We start from the raw sequence: 16,289 nt of genomic DNA, 5'->3' as shown, positions 1-16,289 counted from the left end.
TACATCTTTGTCTCTGAGTCAAAAGACAATATAATAGGATAGAATAGATTAATACCAGTCAGAAGGGTCCTGCAATGGCCATCTAGTTCTACTGCAGCTACCAAGAGACAAGTTCCATGGCTCCTGTCTAGGACTAGTACTGTATCAAATATTTAATGCTGGCTGCAGCAGAGAAATGTTTTTAGATAGTGCATTTATTTAGGTGAGTTTAATATGGGAAGAATATGAGGCATAGAGAGAAACATAACAGCACATTGGGCATCACAGTGATGGCATCAATTAATTGCTGCAAAATGCCCAGTGGTCTTGACTGAAATTAATCTTGGATCTTCTCATGTATAATGCAGGCTGCAGGAGTCACTTATGGAGTGACCAAGGACAATTTCTATTCAGCTCAAACATGCGAATATAGGTTGGGACAAGGCAGAAACAGTGTTTAGGTCAGACATTGCAATAACTGTTTGTGAGCATGAAACAGAGAAGCAACAGCCCAGACAACCTGTGGAAATACATCTTACAAATGAAAAGCAGCAGTGCCATGCTTTTTAACTACTGAACCAACCTCCTTGTTACCCAGACTCAAGCCAAAAGATTCAGCTCTGTGTCTCAATCCAAGAGAGGACAGTTGAGTCCTGCCTTGGCTCTGCCTTTCCCCTCTGGTGTCGGTGGGTGTGACCCCCCACTGGCACCACAAAAAGAAACTGCTTTGGCTCCACTTGTTTGTTGTTTAAGAAATTAGAAGTGAGGCAGGCTTTTTTGGCAGTGGACAGCTGACTGACAGAAATGACCTCAAAATCCATCTTCTCCATTTTTTGGCTGCATCTTTAGAAAGAAATACTTCATGCTCCAGTGAAACACTGCCCTGCAGTGGGAGGAGGAGGAGGGCAGGAGATCACTTTGTCAAAGTGAGGTCATGTCTCAACAATCTCTCTTTTGATCTTCAAAGGTGGTAATGCTCAGTTTGGCGTTCACTCATCTATGCTAGAGCTACCCACTCCACAGTACATAATGAGCTAACCCTGTTCTTCATTTCAGTTTTTTTTAAGTGACTAAGGCCAGAGAGAAGCACACACGAGTCACCATCCTTGCCTAACATTTCAGGAAAAATGGTTGAACCTGTGGGCAACCACTATATTGTAGCCAGAGCTGTGTACTCGGAGAATTTGTTTAATGAAGAACATGAGAAGTTGCACAGATACCATAAAACCTTTTGGGATCACCTGAAACTATATTTTAGGTAAGGAGATCTTTTATTTTTTTAATTTTTTAAAATATGGATCTAAGAAACAGCCCAAACTGCTGCTCTCAAACAGCATGAACTCTACCCTGACAACTTCCATTTCAGGGTCATTGTTTTAAACTAAAAGAGCGCAGACTCAGTCTACATATAAGGAAGCAATTTTTTATGATAGGGTGGTAAAACACTGGAAGAGGTTGCCAGGAAAGGTGGTAGATGCCCCATTCCTGGAAGCATTGTTCTGAGAAACCTGGTCTACCGGAAAATGTCCCTGCCATTGCAGGGAGGTTGGACCTTTAAAGCTTCTTTCCAACCCAAACCATTCTATGCTTATATGATTCTACAAAAATTTTGGTTGGAAGGGACCTCTGGAAGTCACTGTCTCCTCCTTGAAGCACAGCTGGCAAAACGGTTTGATCGCGGCTGTGTCTGCATGAGATTTAGACCTCTGCCAACCTGAACTTGAATCCTTCCCCCTGTTGCCCCTCCAAAGACAGGGTGAGACTCAGCCAAGCTGTTCATCGACCGAGCTCTGTCCTCTTGTGTCTTTACAGCTGCTACCCACAAAGGATCAAAAAAATTGCTTTGGGTTTGTTTCCCATTGCCTCATGGCTGCCAGCATACCGCTTCAGGGAGTGGATCCTGAGTGACATTGTCTCCGGCATCAACACGGGACTCGTCGCTGTCCTGCAAGGTACCTCTGGGAAACTGCTCTGACACAGCCCACGAGGCCAGGGGCAAAGGGACTGGGAGCTTCAGGCTGCAGCATACACGTGACGGTCTGTCCTTACAGGTCTTGCCTTTGCTTTGCTGGTGAACGTCCCCCCAGGTTATGGACTCTATGCAGCCTTTTTCCCTGTTCTGGTCTATTTTATCTTCGGCACATCCAGACATATCTCAGTGGGTAAGTTCAGGCACACAACCACTCTCCTCACTGGTGAAAAGTTCATGTTGCTCCTTTGGGTCTCTAACGAACACCTTGTGCTGCTCAGGTCCCTTCCCTGTCCTGAGCCTGATGGTGGGAGGAGCAGTGATCAGGCTGGTCCCTGATGACCCTACTGGAAGTACCACTCAGGCAAATATCTCAGCAATAGATGAAGCAAGGGTGATGGTGGCTGCATCTGTAACCTTCCTATCTGGGATTTTTCAGGTTGGTAAACATGTGTGTGTGCTTGCATGTGTCTATGTGCACGTGTATATGAACAGATGGGTGGTGGAGTGACCTTCTGCTTTGTTTTCTGCTGGTGTAGTTACCGAAGTAATTCTCTTCCCCTTCCCACATAACTGACCTTGGCTCACTGATTAGGAGACATCCACGCACCTCCAGTGACCAGGCACTGATGCAAGCTGTGAAATCCCTGGCTTTGCCCAGACCTAAGCCTACAGCCTCACCGCTGCACTCCACCTATAGCAAAAGCAGATCTGCTGTATAGAAATAGAAGTAGTTGTAAGAGTGATGTGAATGATGCAGACACACCAAGGGGAATAAAGGCTCTGGCTTGAAATAGTGAAGTCTTTACTATAAAGTATTTGTCTTTTAAAAAACCCTAACGATTTCTCCTCATTTCCTGATACAGAATTCCTACAGTTCCTTCCTAAGATATTAATATGTTTGTGCTCCATGTAACACTGGTACTATGTGAAAATATGGGTAATGAAAACCCTAAGGTTAAGGAGGTTTATTTTAGCTATAAAATATAAAAGAATAAGTTTTAACTGCTCTAGAAGCTGCTGTTACTAGTCTTGTGTTCCCTACTGCTAAATCTCAACTTCTATTACAAGTCTGGTGACAGTATATTCCTTAAACCCTGGATGTATGGGCTTAAGTGAAAAATCTTTGTTTCCGTTAAATATGTTTCTCTTTGATGCAGAGATTACTTAAGAGCACGAATGAGTCTCACTGATGTACAGTCATTTTGCATTTCAGTTACTTCTGGGAATTCTCCAGTTTGGATTCATCGTTATTTATCTATCACAATCATTAATCAGTGGCTTCACGACTGCTGCAGCTATCCATGTTGTGGTATCTCAGCTGAAATTCATGTTTCAACTACCTGTGCCTGGATTTAATAAACCATTTGGCATCATCTATGTAAGTGCTAAGGGTTAATTATATGCTAAATGCTAATGCAACCTGTGATGTATAGCTGCGTATTACAAGGCAGCTCAGTAGCAAAACAGCCAAACAGAAGGAAGCACAAGAGGCCAACATAAGAGATATGTTATTAGTGTATGACTGATCTTTACATTTATTGCCAAACACCAAGTTACACCATTGGGCTAATTAGGTAGCATTTTCTATTGTGTGTTGGCATGTTTTAATTATGTTCAATTTTGCCTCAAGCATTTTATTATTCATTTTGAATGGACTGATATTCAATATTTAATGACGCTGTGGAGCTGTTGGATAAGAAAGGAGGAAGAAGGAGGACAAGAAGGGAGGCACTGGCTCAGTAATTCCATTGCTCATGTTTCCTGTCACTCACGTGGCTCAGACCACCCTCAGGGGGGAGGCCAGGGGTGAGGGTCAACAGCCAAGGGAAAGGGTCTTTCACGGGCACCTTTGTCATTTGAACAATGTGCTTGCACATTCATTGGGGCTTCCAGTCAACCACATGCCACGGGGAATAAATGCCAACTGCCGTAATCAATAGAGCAATTTAGATACAGGCTTTCCTGAAAGGGATAGTGCTACTGTGCCAGGGCACTGCTATTTCGAAAGCAACACATATCTCTTCCACATTTTGCAGACTCTGGAGAGCATTTTCAGCCAGATCACAGACACAAACATCGCTGACCTTGTCACATCCCTTATTGTCTTGCTTATCGTGTTTGTGGTGAAAGAATTCAACGATCGATACAAAGCAAAGTTGCCAACTCCCATCCCGATCGAACTCATTGTGGTAATGCTCACTTCTGTTTGATTTTCTAATTGCTCCATCTCTATAGTGACACAGGAAGCAGAGTTTTAACTGTTGTAACTATTTCCTTTCCTGTTTTGAATTAAATGATGGGTTATCCTTCTACCTATAAGGAAAAACTGCCAGCATTCATGAGCTACTGTGAGACGTTTTACTTCTAGTTAGCTGTTCTTAGCTGAATACATCTGTAGTGACTAAGATGTTATAAACTGTATTTTTTCCCTGGATGAAGTTGGCTCTGACACCAGCTTGCTGCAGTCCCACTGCTAGGGCCCCACTGCACCACATCTGCAAGTGACCACTGGTCCTGGCCATCTGTGGCCAAGCACAAACCAATTTTGCCCTCCAGCAGCAGCACATTGTGTCCCCCATTAAGGAGCAGTTGGCTGGAGGAAGCCTCACACCAACAGCAAGCTCCTGAAGTCCTGGAGGATGTTGCTACAGATGCAGGTGGTGCTTGTTTCCCCCCACACTCCCCCACTAAAGTATCAGAGCACCTTGGTAGAAAGCAGCTGGTTTCTTGGGTGAGATGTTCTCTGTTGTTAATGAGATATTCTGATATATTCTCTGTGTGATTTATGAATGTAATGCTGTACCTGTATGGTGCATCAGGAATTACATCTGAATGGCAAAGGGATATGCAGACTTGGGGCATAATTCTGCTGCTGGTGATGAGACTAGAGAGTGTGGGGGAGAGGGAAAGAGATGGGGTTTATTATTTTTTTCATATTGTATTTTCACACTTGAATGTGCTTAATGGAGGGGGGTTTATTATCTTTCAGACAGTCTTAGCAGCACTGATTTCCTACTTCGTTGAGTTTGAACAAAAATTTAAGGTAGCTGTCGTTGGAAAACTAGAGGAAGGGTAAGTGATTTGCTTAAAATTTTCCAGTGAAGCAAAATGTTCTCTCCAGTTTGTCAGTGCTAAGTTGGTTCAGCTCTGCTTTTTGATTAAAATAATCTGCTTCATCTTCTTTTGGTAGATAAATAAACATTTGGGTCTCTACAATGTGAGGACACACTTTTGATAGGTAAAAGTTACTCATTAGAGCACATCTCCCACTGCCACACGAAATAACTGCATGCTTCATTTTCTAAGACAGCTGTTGAGCAGGATGTTTGTCCCTTATGCTGAGCTATTCACTACTTAATCCCTCAGTTCCCCTCAAAGTACACAGATGGTTCAGCAGCCACCAGCAGTCCTGGGAAACCACCAGGACACTGCTGATCCTGTTCCACCAGCCACCAGCATCTCCCCAGGAACCATTATCCTCTGGAGGCCTCGGCATCTGCACCTCTACAAGTATATCCATATAGAGAGTATATAGCCATATATAGAGTATATTGTTTACATATAGAGTATATTATCTACATACAGAGTACACCCAGCTATGCCAGAATCTTGGCATAAAGAATAAATAGGCACTTATTGAGTTAAAAAGAGGGAGGAAGACCTTTACTAGGACAACAGATAGCAGCCATTTATTCACCTGAATTGCCTCTTGTAGCCCTGGGTGTGTTAGGGGATGAAGTTTGCAGAGCAGCTACTTCTGCTGAAATCTACATTCTTCAGAATTCAGATCATTAGAGAGAAAAAGAAAACAAATCAAGAGAGGAATTATCCCTAGGATCTGCAAAAGTTCCTGATCAAAGGAGCAGGAAAAGGGAAAGCTGAAGCATGCAGCAGAAAGCCTAAGGGACTAGTCAAATTACCTGACTTAGAATTTGTTTTGCTGTCTAAAGTGCTTCAGTGAATTATGCAGGGATTTTTTTGGGGTCACAATTAAGTAAAAACCTTCCATGTGCAAATTGCTTGTGCAAGGGCCCCAGCACTGTGTTGGATCTTACACCCATGCATAACTAGAAGGCAGATCTGTGCATGCACCTCAGAAAAAGTAAGCTGTGGCTGGTTCTGGCCAAGAAAATGAGAACACAAGCTGAGCCAAGTGCAGATAAACAGGGTCCCTGTTCCAATCAAGGATTCCCCGATGTTTTACAGGGTTCAGATCCACAATCATGTGTTGCATCTCTCCTAAATTCTCAGTATAAGCTGGACACTGTCTTGCTCTCTTTTTTGACAACTTGTCTCCTTAGGCATATCCTTAATGAGTAGATTTCCCTGTCTTTCAGGTTTCAAGCACCTGTTGCACCTGATGTAGGTGTCCTCCAAGAGTGCATCGGGGACAGCATTTCCATTGCAATCGTTGGGTTTGCAGTAGCCTTCTCTGTGGCTAAGGTGTATTCCATCAAGCATGACTACCCAATAGACGGCAACCAGGTAGACGAATAACACAGATATCAATATGGTGCATTTGTCAATGGGAAATAAGTAATTTTAGGAATGCTTTGCCTTGTGAATAACTTCCATGAACTAGCATTTCAGAACAATCTCTTTTTGGCTTTTTTTTCAGGAACTAATTGCTTTTGGGCTGGGTAATATTGTTGGTGGGTCATTCAAAGGATTTGCCTCCAGCACTGCTCTGTCAAGATCAGGTGTGCAGGAGAGCTCAGGAGGCAAAACTCAGGTACAGAAAACAGATCATGATGGCGCTTGATGCATCTTTTTGTCTGGATGACAACAGTGCCTTCAAGCATTTATTCATGGTGGAATTGTTCTCCCATGCAGATCGCTGGCATTATCTCAGCTATCATCGTCCTGATTGTGATCGTAGCCATCGGGTTTCTCCTGGAGCCATTGCAGAAGGTAGTCACTGGTTTCACCTCATGCTTCCTCCTGCTTGTCAAAGACAAGGCTGCTCTAGGAGTCACTGGGAGTGTTCAAAGGCACCAGTGGGAGTCAAACAGCTTGCCAAGCTTGCCAAGCTTGGTTCTTCTTCCCAGATCATGACAGAGGTGACCACTACATGTGGTTCCTCAAAGGAACACAAGTGCCCAAACACCAGATATCACAGCACCAGCTTTTAGGTGCCGCAAATACATGGGATTTGCAGCCTCTAGTCAGACATCTGTGCTGCACCATGGCTAGGGAGATTCCAGTGCGATGGACAGGGCATCCCCACTCACACCAGTGACACAATGTGAGGAGCTGCCTGGCCTTTCAACTGCACTTGGACTGTTTGTGTGATCTTCTAAGTCTTATGTTCAATGTTTGCTTTGCTTGCTTTAAAATTCAAGATGTATTTTGGTCTTTTTAACAGTCAGTCCTTGCATCTTTGGCTCTTGGAAACTTGAAAGGAATGCTCATGCAGTTCAAGGAAGTAGGCGTCCTATGGAGAAAGGACAAGTATGACTGTGTAAGTTGAATCCCACAAGCATTCAGGAATGAAGCAAATTTGCTTACAGCTTATATTTATTTTTTGTACCCGCCTTACTTCATTAAATGAAAGTATATTAGTGATGCCTTTTTTAACTTTTTTACTTCTTACTCATGTTTTCCATTTTGTCACACCTGTTTTGAGTTGATTTTCTCCCCTAACTTTACTTTTATCCACTTCATCAAAATCTATTAAAATACACTTCATTATATAAAGTCAAATACAGATGCAGTTACAGAAAACATCTAAGTACCCATTGCATTGGCTACACATTTGAGGCTACTTTCCCATGCTCACACAGTGTATTAGGAGGAAGTTACACAGCAAAAAACAAGTGAAGACTGTGGCTTGAAGAGTTTACTCCAAATGGTAAAGCTTGTGGATCGAGGGCAGGACTGCTCACTTCTGACACTCAGAATATTGAGTTTCTTGGCTTCCTCATCATCCAATTCCTTCTGTTCCCAAATGGTTCCAGGCTTCTGTTTTCCCAGTTGCCAAACAGTTATTTAGCACATGAAAAGTGCTTTAGGATCTTTGGTTAAAAATAGTATTATCCAGTCATTTGTGCTTATCAGTCAAGTGCATTCACAGCACATACAGTTGTCTGCTTTGACATCCAAAGCACATTTACAACTCCTAGCTTTACCAGGATCCTAACTCACTTATAACCTTGCCTTCTGGCTGTGTTTTGATTGAGCATTTAGTGAACCACCTATAGAAGATCCACACTTGTATTACCATAAGCCTTTATTGTATAGATGTTGTCATACCTAGAAACACTCCCTGATAAGTCTGGCCCTATTTTATATGAGAAAAGAAAACATGAAACCCCTCACTAAAGGTGGGCTCACGACCCATGTCCTTGACATGCCTGTAACTGCTGCCATCCACCTACTCGTTACAGGTTATATGGGTGGTGACTTTCTTAGCTGCTGTTTTCCTTGGCCTGGATATTGGGCTAGCAACCGCCGTGGCGTTCCAGCTGCTGACCGTGGTGATCCGCTCCCAGATGTGAGTACTTGTTGGAAGCGATGCAAAGATATCTCGGGGCCTCTTGATATAAGTTAATTCCCCCTGTACAGAGAAGAGCAACAGTCCAGTGCCCTGATCTGTCCAGAAACACTGGTGGCTGCTTTCTCTGACCTTTCCCTTCTGCTGTGTTTAGGAATGGGGTACAAATAATTGTGTGTGTTTGTTCACAGTCCAAGCTGCACCGTTTTGGCTAATGTTGGGAGAAGTGACATCTACAGGAACAGGAAGGACTACAGTGATGTAAGAAATGTTGCATTTCCTTTATTATCTGCTGCATTTGTGTTTCTATAGCAGATATCCTTACCAGTGCTTTTCCTTCATTGTGCAGGTCTATGAGCCAGAGGGAGTGAAGATTTTCAGGTGCTCGTCTCCTATCTTCTTTGCTAATATTGAATACTTCAGAGAGAAACTCATCACTGCTGTAAGTGTCTGGGGTTATCATCCTGAGCATATGAATTGGATGGCACATTACAGGGAATATGATTTCCCATATGCAGTCAGTCCACAACTGAAAGATCTTTTTTTTAATTAATTATTCAAATATTGGTGCCACTACTGTAGTGCCACATGTCTGTAAACACCTCTGAGAAAAAAGAATAGCCCAACTCGTGCTGAACTTACAGCATAACAATGTATATACATATCTTAAGTCCTTTAGAAGAGGGTAGTGCAAACACAGAGAATATAAAGGGGCATTATTTTATTAGCATTTATATTATTTCCACTCAATAAATGCTATTTTACTCATTTTACCCCAAAGAACCTTAACAGTCAGAAGAAAAGCTGAATGAAAGTGCTTTATTGAAGAGATCTTAATTTCTACCACGACAAACTGGACAAAGACTGTTCATCTTTCTGTAACCAGCATGGAGATGGAGGACCCCTGAGTCCTCACTGTGTCAGGCAGGTTGGCAATTCCCAGACTGAACCAAACTTGCCAAACAAAAGAGATGTTGTAATAGGTGTCTAATACTAATCACCCATCCTGGGTGTAAGCACCAATGAGTTTTTCTAATGACAATTTGGAGAAATTTCATGATTGGCAGCCCTTGTCCTTATGGGACTGTTCAGCTTCCCAACTATCAACTGCTGTGATAGGCAGGTCTTGGAAATTCTTGGAGTTTGTAAGAGATGATAACTTCTTGTCACAGGTACTCAGTAAACCAACAGACTTCCTAGAGAGGTGGTCAGTGCCCCAAAGCTGTCAGTGTTTAAGAGGCATTTGGACAATGCCCTTAGTAACAGGCTTTAACTGTTGGTCAGCCCTGAGTTGGTCAGACAGTTGGACTAGATGACCTTTGTAGGTCCCTTCCAACTGAAAGAATCTATTCCCAAATCTATACCCAAAATCTCCCCTTCCTGATGCTTTTATGGGGAAGTCAATAGGCAGTGGCGACCTTGGGCTCTGGTAATGAGAAATTAATTCTTCACATAAGGGACTGAAACTGGCAGAGGAACCAAGAAATCCGGCTTGTTTGCAACTCCATGTTTGGCTTTCACCCCAGAATAGCCTGAAGGGGTTTTTCTGAGTGCAGATGCTCACACCACTCTCCTTTATAAATACAGACATTTCTAACACTGCTCTTCTCCACCCACTAGATAGATGAGGCAGAAGATTTGCATGAACTTAGCCTTTTTGTAACTCTTATTAGCCCAACTTATCTAATGGGTTCAAGAGACATATTCAGCACGATCAACTTCAGCTTTTTTCTTCAAGAAAGTAAAACTATGTGTGTAGTACTCACAGTGCAGTTGGGTGACACACAGCAGATACAACCTGTGAGCTCTCTAATCTTGGTCACCTGGGCAGCCATCTCATAATGAAGATGAGTAGGACAAACTCTGGTCTAGCCAGCACTGGACCAGCCTGCTAGAGTTACTGGCCTGTGCTAAAGCATAATCACTGTTATAATGTTGTCCATGTGTGTCCTAAATGTGGTATAGATGGGCCTGCCAAGTTTTCAGTCATAGCTGTAGACATCTTTCCAACCAAGAAAAAGGGCCTTTCTTTGATGAAAAGTGGTAGGCAAGATGAAGTCCAAACTATGCTTATCATGACTGTAAAGAAAAACCACGCAAGATGCTGGGTCCTTCTGGTGTCATTGGAGTGTTTTTTTTTAATTGCTCAAAGAAGTGCTGTTTCTGCAGGTTGGCTTCAACCCACTGAGAGTCCTGAGGAAACGAAATAAAGCTCTGAGGAAGATCAGAAAGATGCTGAAGAAAGGAGAGCTACAAGTGACACCTGTACGTAAGGCAGCTCCACCCAGGAGGGGTTAAGCTACCAGCTCCTTGACTTGACACGGCAGAGAAGTGCCTCATGGGCTCATGTCCTAATTAGATATGCTATTCCCCTGGTTTTACCATGGGCAGAATTTGTATGTGTTCACTAGAGCTTTGTTTGGCATCAAATGGTAGGATCACATCCCACAGAAGTGATGCTCATGATGCAATAATTGTAGGATAAAGCCGGTTTTGTCCTAGACCAAATGCTGCATGTTTTTTGTTGGCTTGTTACAAAATTACTGAATCAAACAGTAATTTTTTGCCATTGACTTCAGGGAACAATGAAAAGCCATCATTAACTGTTTACAATAATGATTAAACAATTGATGAGAGGAAAGCAAACATTTCCAAACTCCTCCAGACAAGGGAAAAGACAGAACACTCTATAGCGTAAAGTGCACTGCTCCATCTCATCAGCTTTGTATTGCCACTGCTCTCACTATCTACACACTTGTGTAAGATGTTCTACTGCCCTAGCTGGGTCTTAAGAAGTATTAATTATGACACTTTTCTCTGTCAACACAGAAAGGCTTGATTTGCGTGGCTAACCATACACAGGAGTCAGAAGAAGAATTAGATAACAACAGCATAGAGGAGCTGGACCAGCCTACCAACATGAAAGACTTGTCCATTCAGATCAACTGGGACACTGACCTCCCCACCGGCATCACTGTGCCCCAGGTCAACATCCACAGCATCATTCTGGATTTCTCAGCAGTGTCCTTCCTTGATTTCTCTGCTACGAGAGTCCTCCAAAAGGTAACTGTCATTCAGAAGACAGTGATCATACGAAAGAAAAACATACAAATGTAGTTACACTTGAGGGATGAGGGAAGAGATGATGTCCAGAGGGACCTTGACAGACTTAAGTGGGCCAATGTGAATCTCATGAAGTTGAACAAGGCCAAGTGCAAGGTCCAAGTGCATGACAATTTATGAAAGAATATCTTTTTCACCATGGGCTAAAAGTATTTGATACTTCCCCTTTTCAAAAGGATTGGCCATCCCCATCTGCAGCCATCCCGCCTCCAGGTGTGGTAGGGTTTGAGTTCAGAGCTGCTTACCCTCACAGATCTTAGGTATCTTAAAGTGGTTTGTATATTTGTTGTGGCTAATCAGGGGCTGTTATCTGCAGAAATAACAGTATCTAAACTGTGCCTTTTTCTGGTTTAACAGACTTTGAGAGAATTTGTCCGGATCAACATTGATGTTTACATTGCAGGGGCACACGGTGAGTACTTGCCTTTCTGTCAGCATCACCATGGATGCCACATCCCACTGACTTCCCCGTCCAACACTGAGCAGCTGCCCGCCAGTTTTACCTTCCAGTCGTGGATAGTGAACAGATCCAGCTGAGGGGAGGTGTCATCCCTCCCGTGCTGTGCCCAGCACACTGGGATCACACACAATGGCTCGTTTTACCTACGGCTGCTGCTGTGCTGTACAGCTCCAGGCTGTGAGACCAGCTGTTGGGCAGTCTGGCTTAGGCATTAAATAAGAAACTGGCCTCAAATTCCTTCTGCCTGGCACTGAGCAGGGCAGTACTGGTGGGCACTTTTATCCCACCCTCTCCACATCAGGAAAGAGGAACCCATCTGCCCTAATCAGCAATTCCTGTGTTGGGTCAGTGGACATGCTCAGGATACACTATTTATTTGTTTTCAAGGCCCATGGGTAACTTTGTGCTTTGCTTTTGTTCCTCCACAGAGGGCTTCCTGGACAAACTGGAGAGATGTGCATTTTTTGATGAGGAGATCAAGCCATCCATGTTTTTCCTCACAGTCCATGATGCAGTTTTACACATTTTGCTGAAGAAGGACATAGCCAGCTCCCCCAAGTTAAAGCTCACTGAGGTATCACTACAGTTTCCATCTTTCACTATTTTATTGCCTTTACATTACTCACAGGCATCTGGCAGTGCCCTGCATAGCTAGCCATCTGCTATACACCATCTCTATGTTAAAAATGATTCAAACTCAACTGGTCTCCAATAAACTTTGAGAGTGACCCCTGGTCCAGGTGTCTGCCAAAAACACCAGTGAAATGAGTGAATAATTCCCACTGGACACTGGCTTGAAATCATGTCCTTGGGAAAAACATGGTATGGGGTGAAATCCTGGACCATCTGTCGTCATTCCTCTGCCATCACCCATCCGTTGGGCAACTGCTGCTTACGCTGCAGTGGCTCACGCAAGGCAGACTTGATGCTGCTTGCATGTAGGCTTCCCAGGTGTGTCTACCTTCAAAAGGACTGCTAAAGCAGTGCAGATTAATTAGTACAGCCAAATTTAGTGTTGGCCTTTCTGGGAATGTTCTTAAATCATGAGCTAAAAAGGATACTGCATATGTTAAATCTGTTTAAAAGTATCAAACCCAGACCAATACTCACCTGGAAACCATCAAATTCCACTTAGCTGAACTGACCCAGCTCTTCTGCACTGACCTGGAGGCTGACGGAGGCCATAAAGGCCTGACAAATGAGTGCTTCCTTCCTTCTAGGTCAACTTCCCAAGCATATTCCAGAGATTTAAAAGTAATACCTTCTTCAATGTGAAGAAGGAAAAAAAGAAACAATCAACTTCCTAACCCACAATTTCTTGTGTTCACAGCAGGAGAAGGGTCACAGCAACGACTATGTCATCACTTTCAACAGTGGACTGCGCAGCCGGGAGGGCACGGTAAGGCTCCTGTCTCTAGTAGCAGCACTCCAACTGTAGAGAACACAGCCCCAGAAGCTGCTCACAGGAACTGCTAGGTCAGATAACAAAAGCATCTTCATCCCCGAGCTCCTGTCAGCCTGGGACAGGAAGTACCAGGCAGCTTGTTAATGGATTTGAATCAAGGCAAAGCCTTGCAGGAGTAAGAGGCCTGTGCTCAGCTCATGAGCCTCGCCTTGTGCACTCAGAGTCTGCAGAGGGAAGGCAGGCAAAGGCCACCTCACCAGCCTCTCCCCTGGTCTCCTCACCTGTCCACCACGGTTACCCATGATAAGCTTACTGGTAGCATGTCTGGGTGGCAGGGACATCAGCATGCATCTTGTTTATTTAAATGTCACAGGCAGAAGGGGAGTCTGGAGACAGGAACAAGAAAGGGACACATGCAGCCCTTCATCATGGACATAGAGAAGGGCAGTATCCAGCACATGGCAACCCCATAGGAAAAAATGTCAGACCACGGTCTTCCCACATAAATGCTTTAAGGGAGCAAATTTTTACATACCACTTTTGAGGGCACCTGCCCTGGCTATTCCTTACAGAGTGTGACTTTTATTTCCTTTTATTTCCTACAGATTCCAACAGAAACAAAATTTTAGATTTTATTTTCTAAACATAATATCCTCCAGCAACACGTGACTGAGAGAGGACGAACACAGATGCAGCGATGAGAACGAAGACAGAAGGAAACCTTCATATACCTCAAGAACGATTTACCACATATGGTTTTATGTTCCGGGTTTTGAATGGGCTTGTTAGTCCATATGTGCCTCTGTGTATATACATGTATTTATTTACATACATGTACACACAGGGAGGCAAAAATCACACACATTTTCTCAGTTCATACCTTCCCAACAGACCCCCCGCAGCTGAGGCAGCAGGCAATGTTACCCTATTTGCATATACTTGTACATATATCTATATTGTTCTGACAGCTTGTAGACAACCTGTACAGTTACCAGAGAATATATAAATATTTGAAAGCTTGTAATTTATAACACAGACTAGTAGTTGGGAGTGATACCTTATCTTCAGTTTGTATATAACTTGTACAAAGCTTTCCTTGTGGTTTGTAAGATACCTAGTAGACTGAGTTATTAAACTTGTTTTCAGCTCGCTACCACGAGCATAGTGTACACAGCGACCTCATGTGCAACATGAAACAGTTCAGGAAAAACACAGCATTTGCAGATCCAAATTAGGTTCACTGATTTGGATTGGGATGATATAAAATGCACAAGAGAACAAGATACATTTATAGTGAACCATTAAATAATTATTTTGGTAACTCTGTAGTGCTTGCTGCATTTGTCAATGTACCATCAAGGTGGCTTACAATGGTGAGCATGCCCCCCAGGAAGCAGACAGCTGGCCCCAGAACTGGGCTCAGGAAGAGCTGTGGGTGCGGAGCTTCCAGGAGGGTAGGCTGAATCGCCCAGGTCTCTTGAACAGATGCACAAAGGATTTGAACTTAAAAAGAGCCTATTCTGACCCTCTGGTCTGCACACCCAGGCTTGAAGATGAACTACAGCACATCTTTCAGGGGAAATGCAAAAAGACAGAACTTTTAAGTTAGCATAGAAGTGATGGGAGTATAAAAATATTCGGCCTAGAGAAAAAGGAACCATCCCTGGAGCCTGAAAGAAACAGTAGTCCTAAATCCTAAGAGGTTTTACTTTTCCAGCCTAGCTTTCACTTTCAACCAATATGGAATGACCAGAAAGTGCATTTGAACTTGTAGTTAAGGGCTGAAGGGAAGGAGAAAGTGCTTGGGGCAAACAAGAATTGCCTTTCTAACAGTCTTCCAAAAATGCGCCCAGGGCATATTTCACTCTAAATACTCCAAACATCATGACTGAGGCCTCTGGTTCAAGGAAGATGACATCAAAATGTGATTAGTAAGGAAGATTGCTATGAAGATCTTTGTGAAAGAAGTCCTATGCCTAAGGACTGGCAAAGTGAGATAGAGCTACATCAGGGATGTAGCCATTTACCCTAAGGGAGAGGAAAGGCCATGCAAAATAAAAACATTGTCCTATGAGGGAGGGGCAAAAAAAAAAGAGAAGATATAAACTGGTCAAACATAAACATAGGCCAGATATCAGATAATGGTTTCTAATTTTTACAAGGGTGAGATTCTGAAACATCCTTTCCAGGTAGAATAAGGGGAGCAAAAAGTCTAAACATTTTTTAAGATGAGGCTTAACATATTTATGAAGATCATGATCCCACATCATACCAGTGGGATCTGGACTTTCCAAGTCGGGCTGTTCCTCCCAGCCCTGTGCTCACACACCCCCCTTACAGACTCAGGCAAAAGCAAGTCAGTCTGGTGGGACACCGCATATTGCACTTCAGCAGCCCACTGGATTTGCTGATGGGCTTCAGGTTAAGAAACAAATACTCTTTTCTAAATTGCACTCCTCAGAACAATTCATACAGTACTAACGACTCTTGGGATACAGTCCAGTGCCCCAGAGCATAAACCCTCTTCCAAAAGTATTTGCCATTTCTTAAATGGACAGGAGACCTCGACAGCCTTAACCAGAGCACCCTGCACTCCCGCATTACACAACCCTACCAGCTACTTGTCATCCTCCTAAATCACTGTAACCCATATATTTTTTGTTGACAAATGCAGCACTGTATTTCTGATGCTTTACGCAGTTCCCCCTCCAGGTACTGGCTATTCCTGCATTCTGTTGCTCCAGTATGAACACTCCTCTGGGCAGTTTACTCTCATGCAGACCGTAGCACATACATCTTGCTCCGTTGTAGGATAGTGTGGTGATGCAGAGTTGCTGGCTTACCCTTGAGACAGGCA

At 43.4% G+C, this 16,289-nt stretch overlaps 1 protein-coding gene across 1 annotated transcript; it reads left to right on the top strand.

Moving 5' to 3' along the window:
- Nucleotides 1–1,106: 1,106 nt before the first annotated feature.
- Nucleotides 1,107–15,041, top strand: SLC26A3 (solute carrier family 26 member 3; the record flags this gene model as incomplete). Its single annotated transcript, XM_084279420.1, has 20 exons — nucleotides 1,107–1,237; nucleotides 1,792–1,931; nucleotides 2,031–2,141; nucleotides 2,230–2,387; nucleotides 3,165–3,329; nucleotides 3,988–4,140; nucleotides 4,941–5,023; nucleotides 6,289–6,436; nucleotides 6,570–6,683; nucleotides 6,785–6,862; nucleotides 7,317–7,412; nucleotides 8,338–8,444; nucleotides 8,636–8,705; nucleotides 8,794–8,886; nucleotides 10,614–10,709; nucleotides 11,274–11,507; nucleotides 11,925–11,979; nucleotides 12,456–12,601; nucleotides 13,364–13,426; nucleotides 14,793–15,041. 20 exons carry the CDS (start codon nucleotides 1,107–1,109, stop codon nucleotides 15,039–15,041), a joined length of 2,490 nt encoding a protein of 829 aa, XP_084135546.1.
- Between the last annotated feature and the right edge of the window lie 1,248 nt (nucleotides 15,042–16,289).

This window comes from Gallinula chloropus (assembly GCF_964237585.1).
Source record: "Gallinula chloropus genome assembly, chromosome: 1".
NCBI lineage: Eukaryota > Metazoa > Chordata > Aves > Gruiformes > Rallidae > Gallinula > Gallinula chloropus.
The sequence above is the reverse complement of the archived record's forward strand: the minus strand, read 5'-3'. Positions and strand labels throughout refer to the sequence as shown.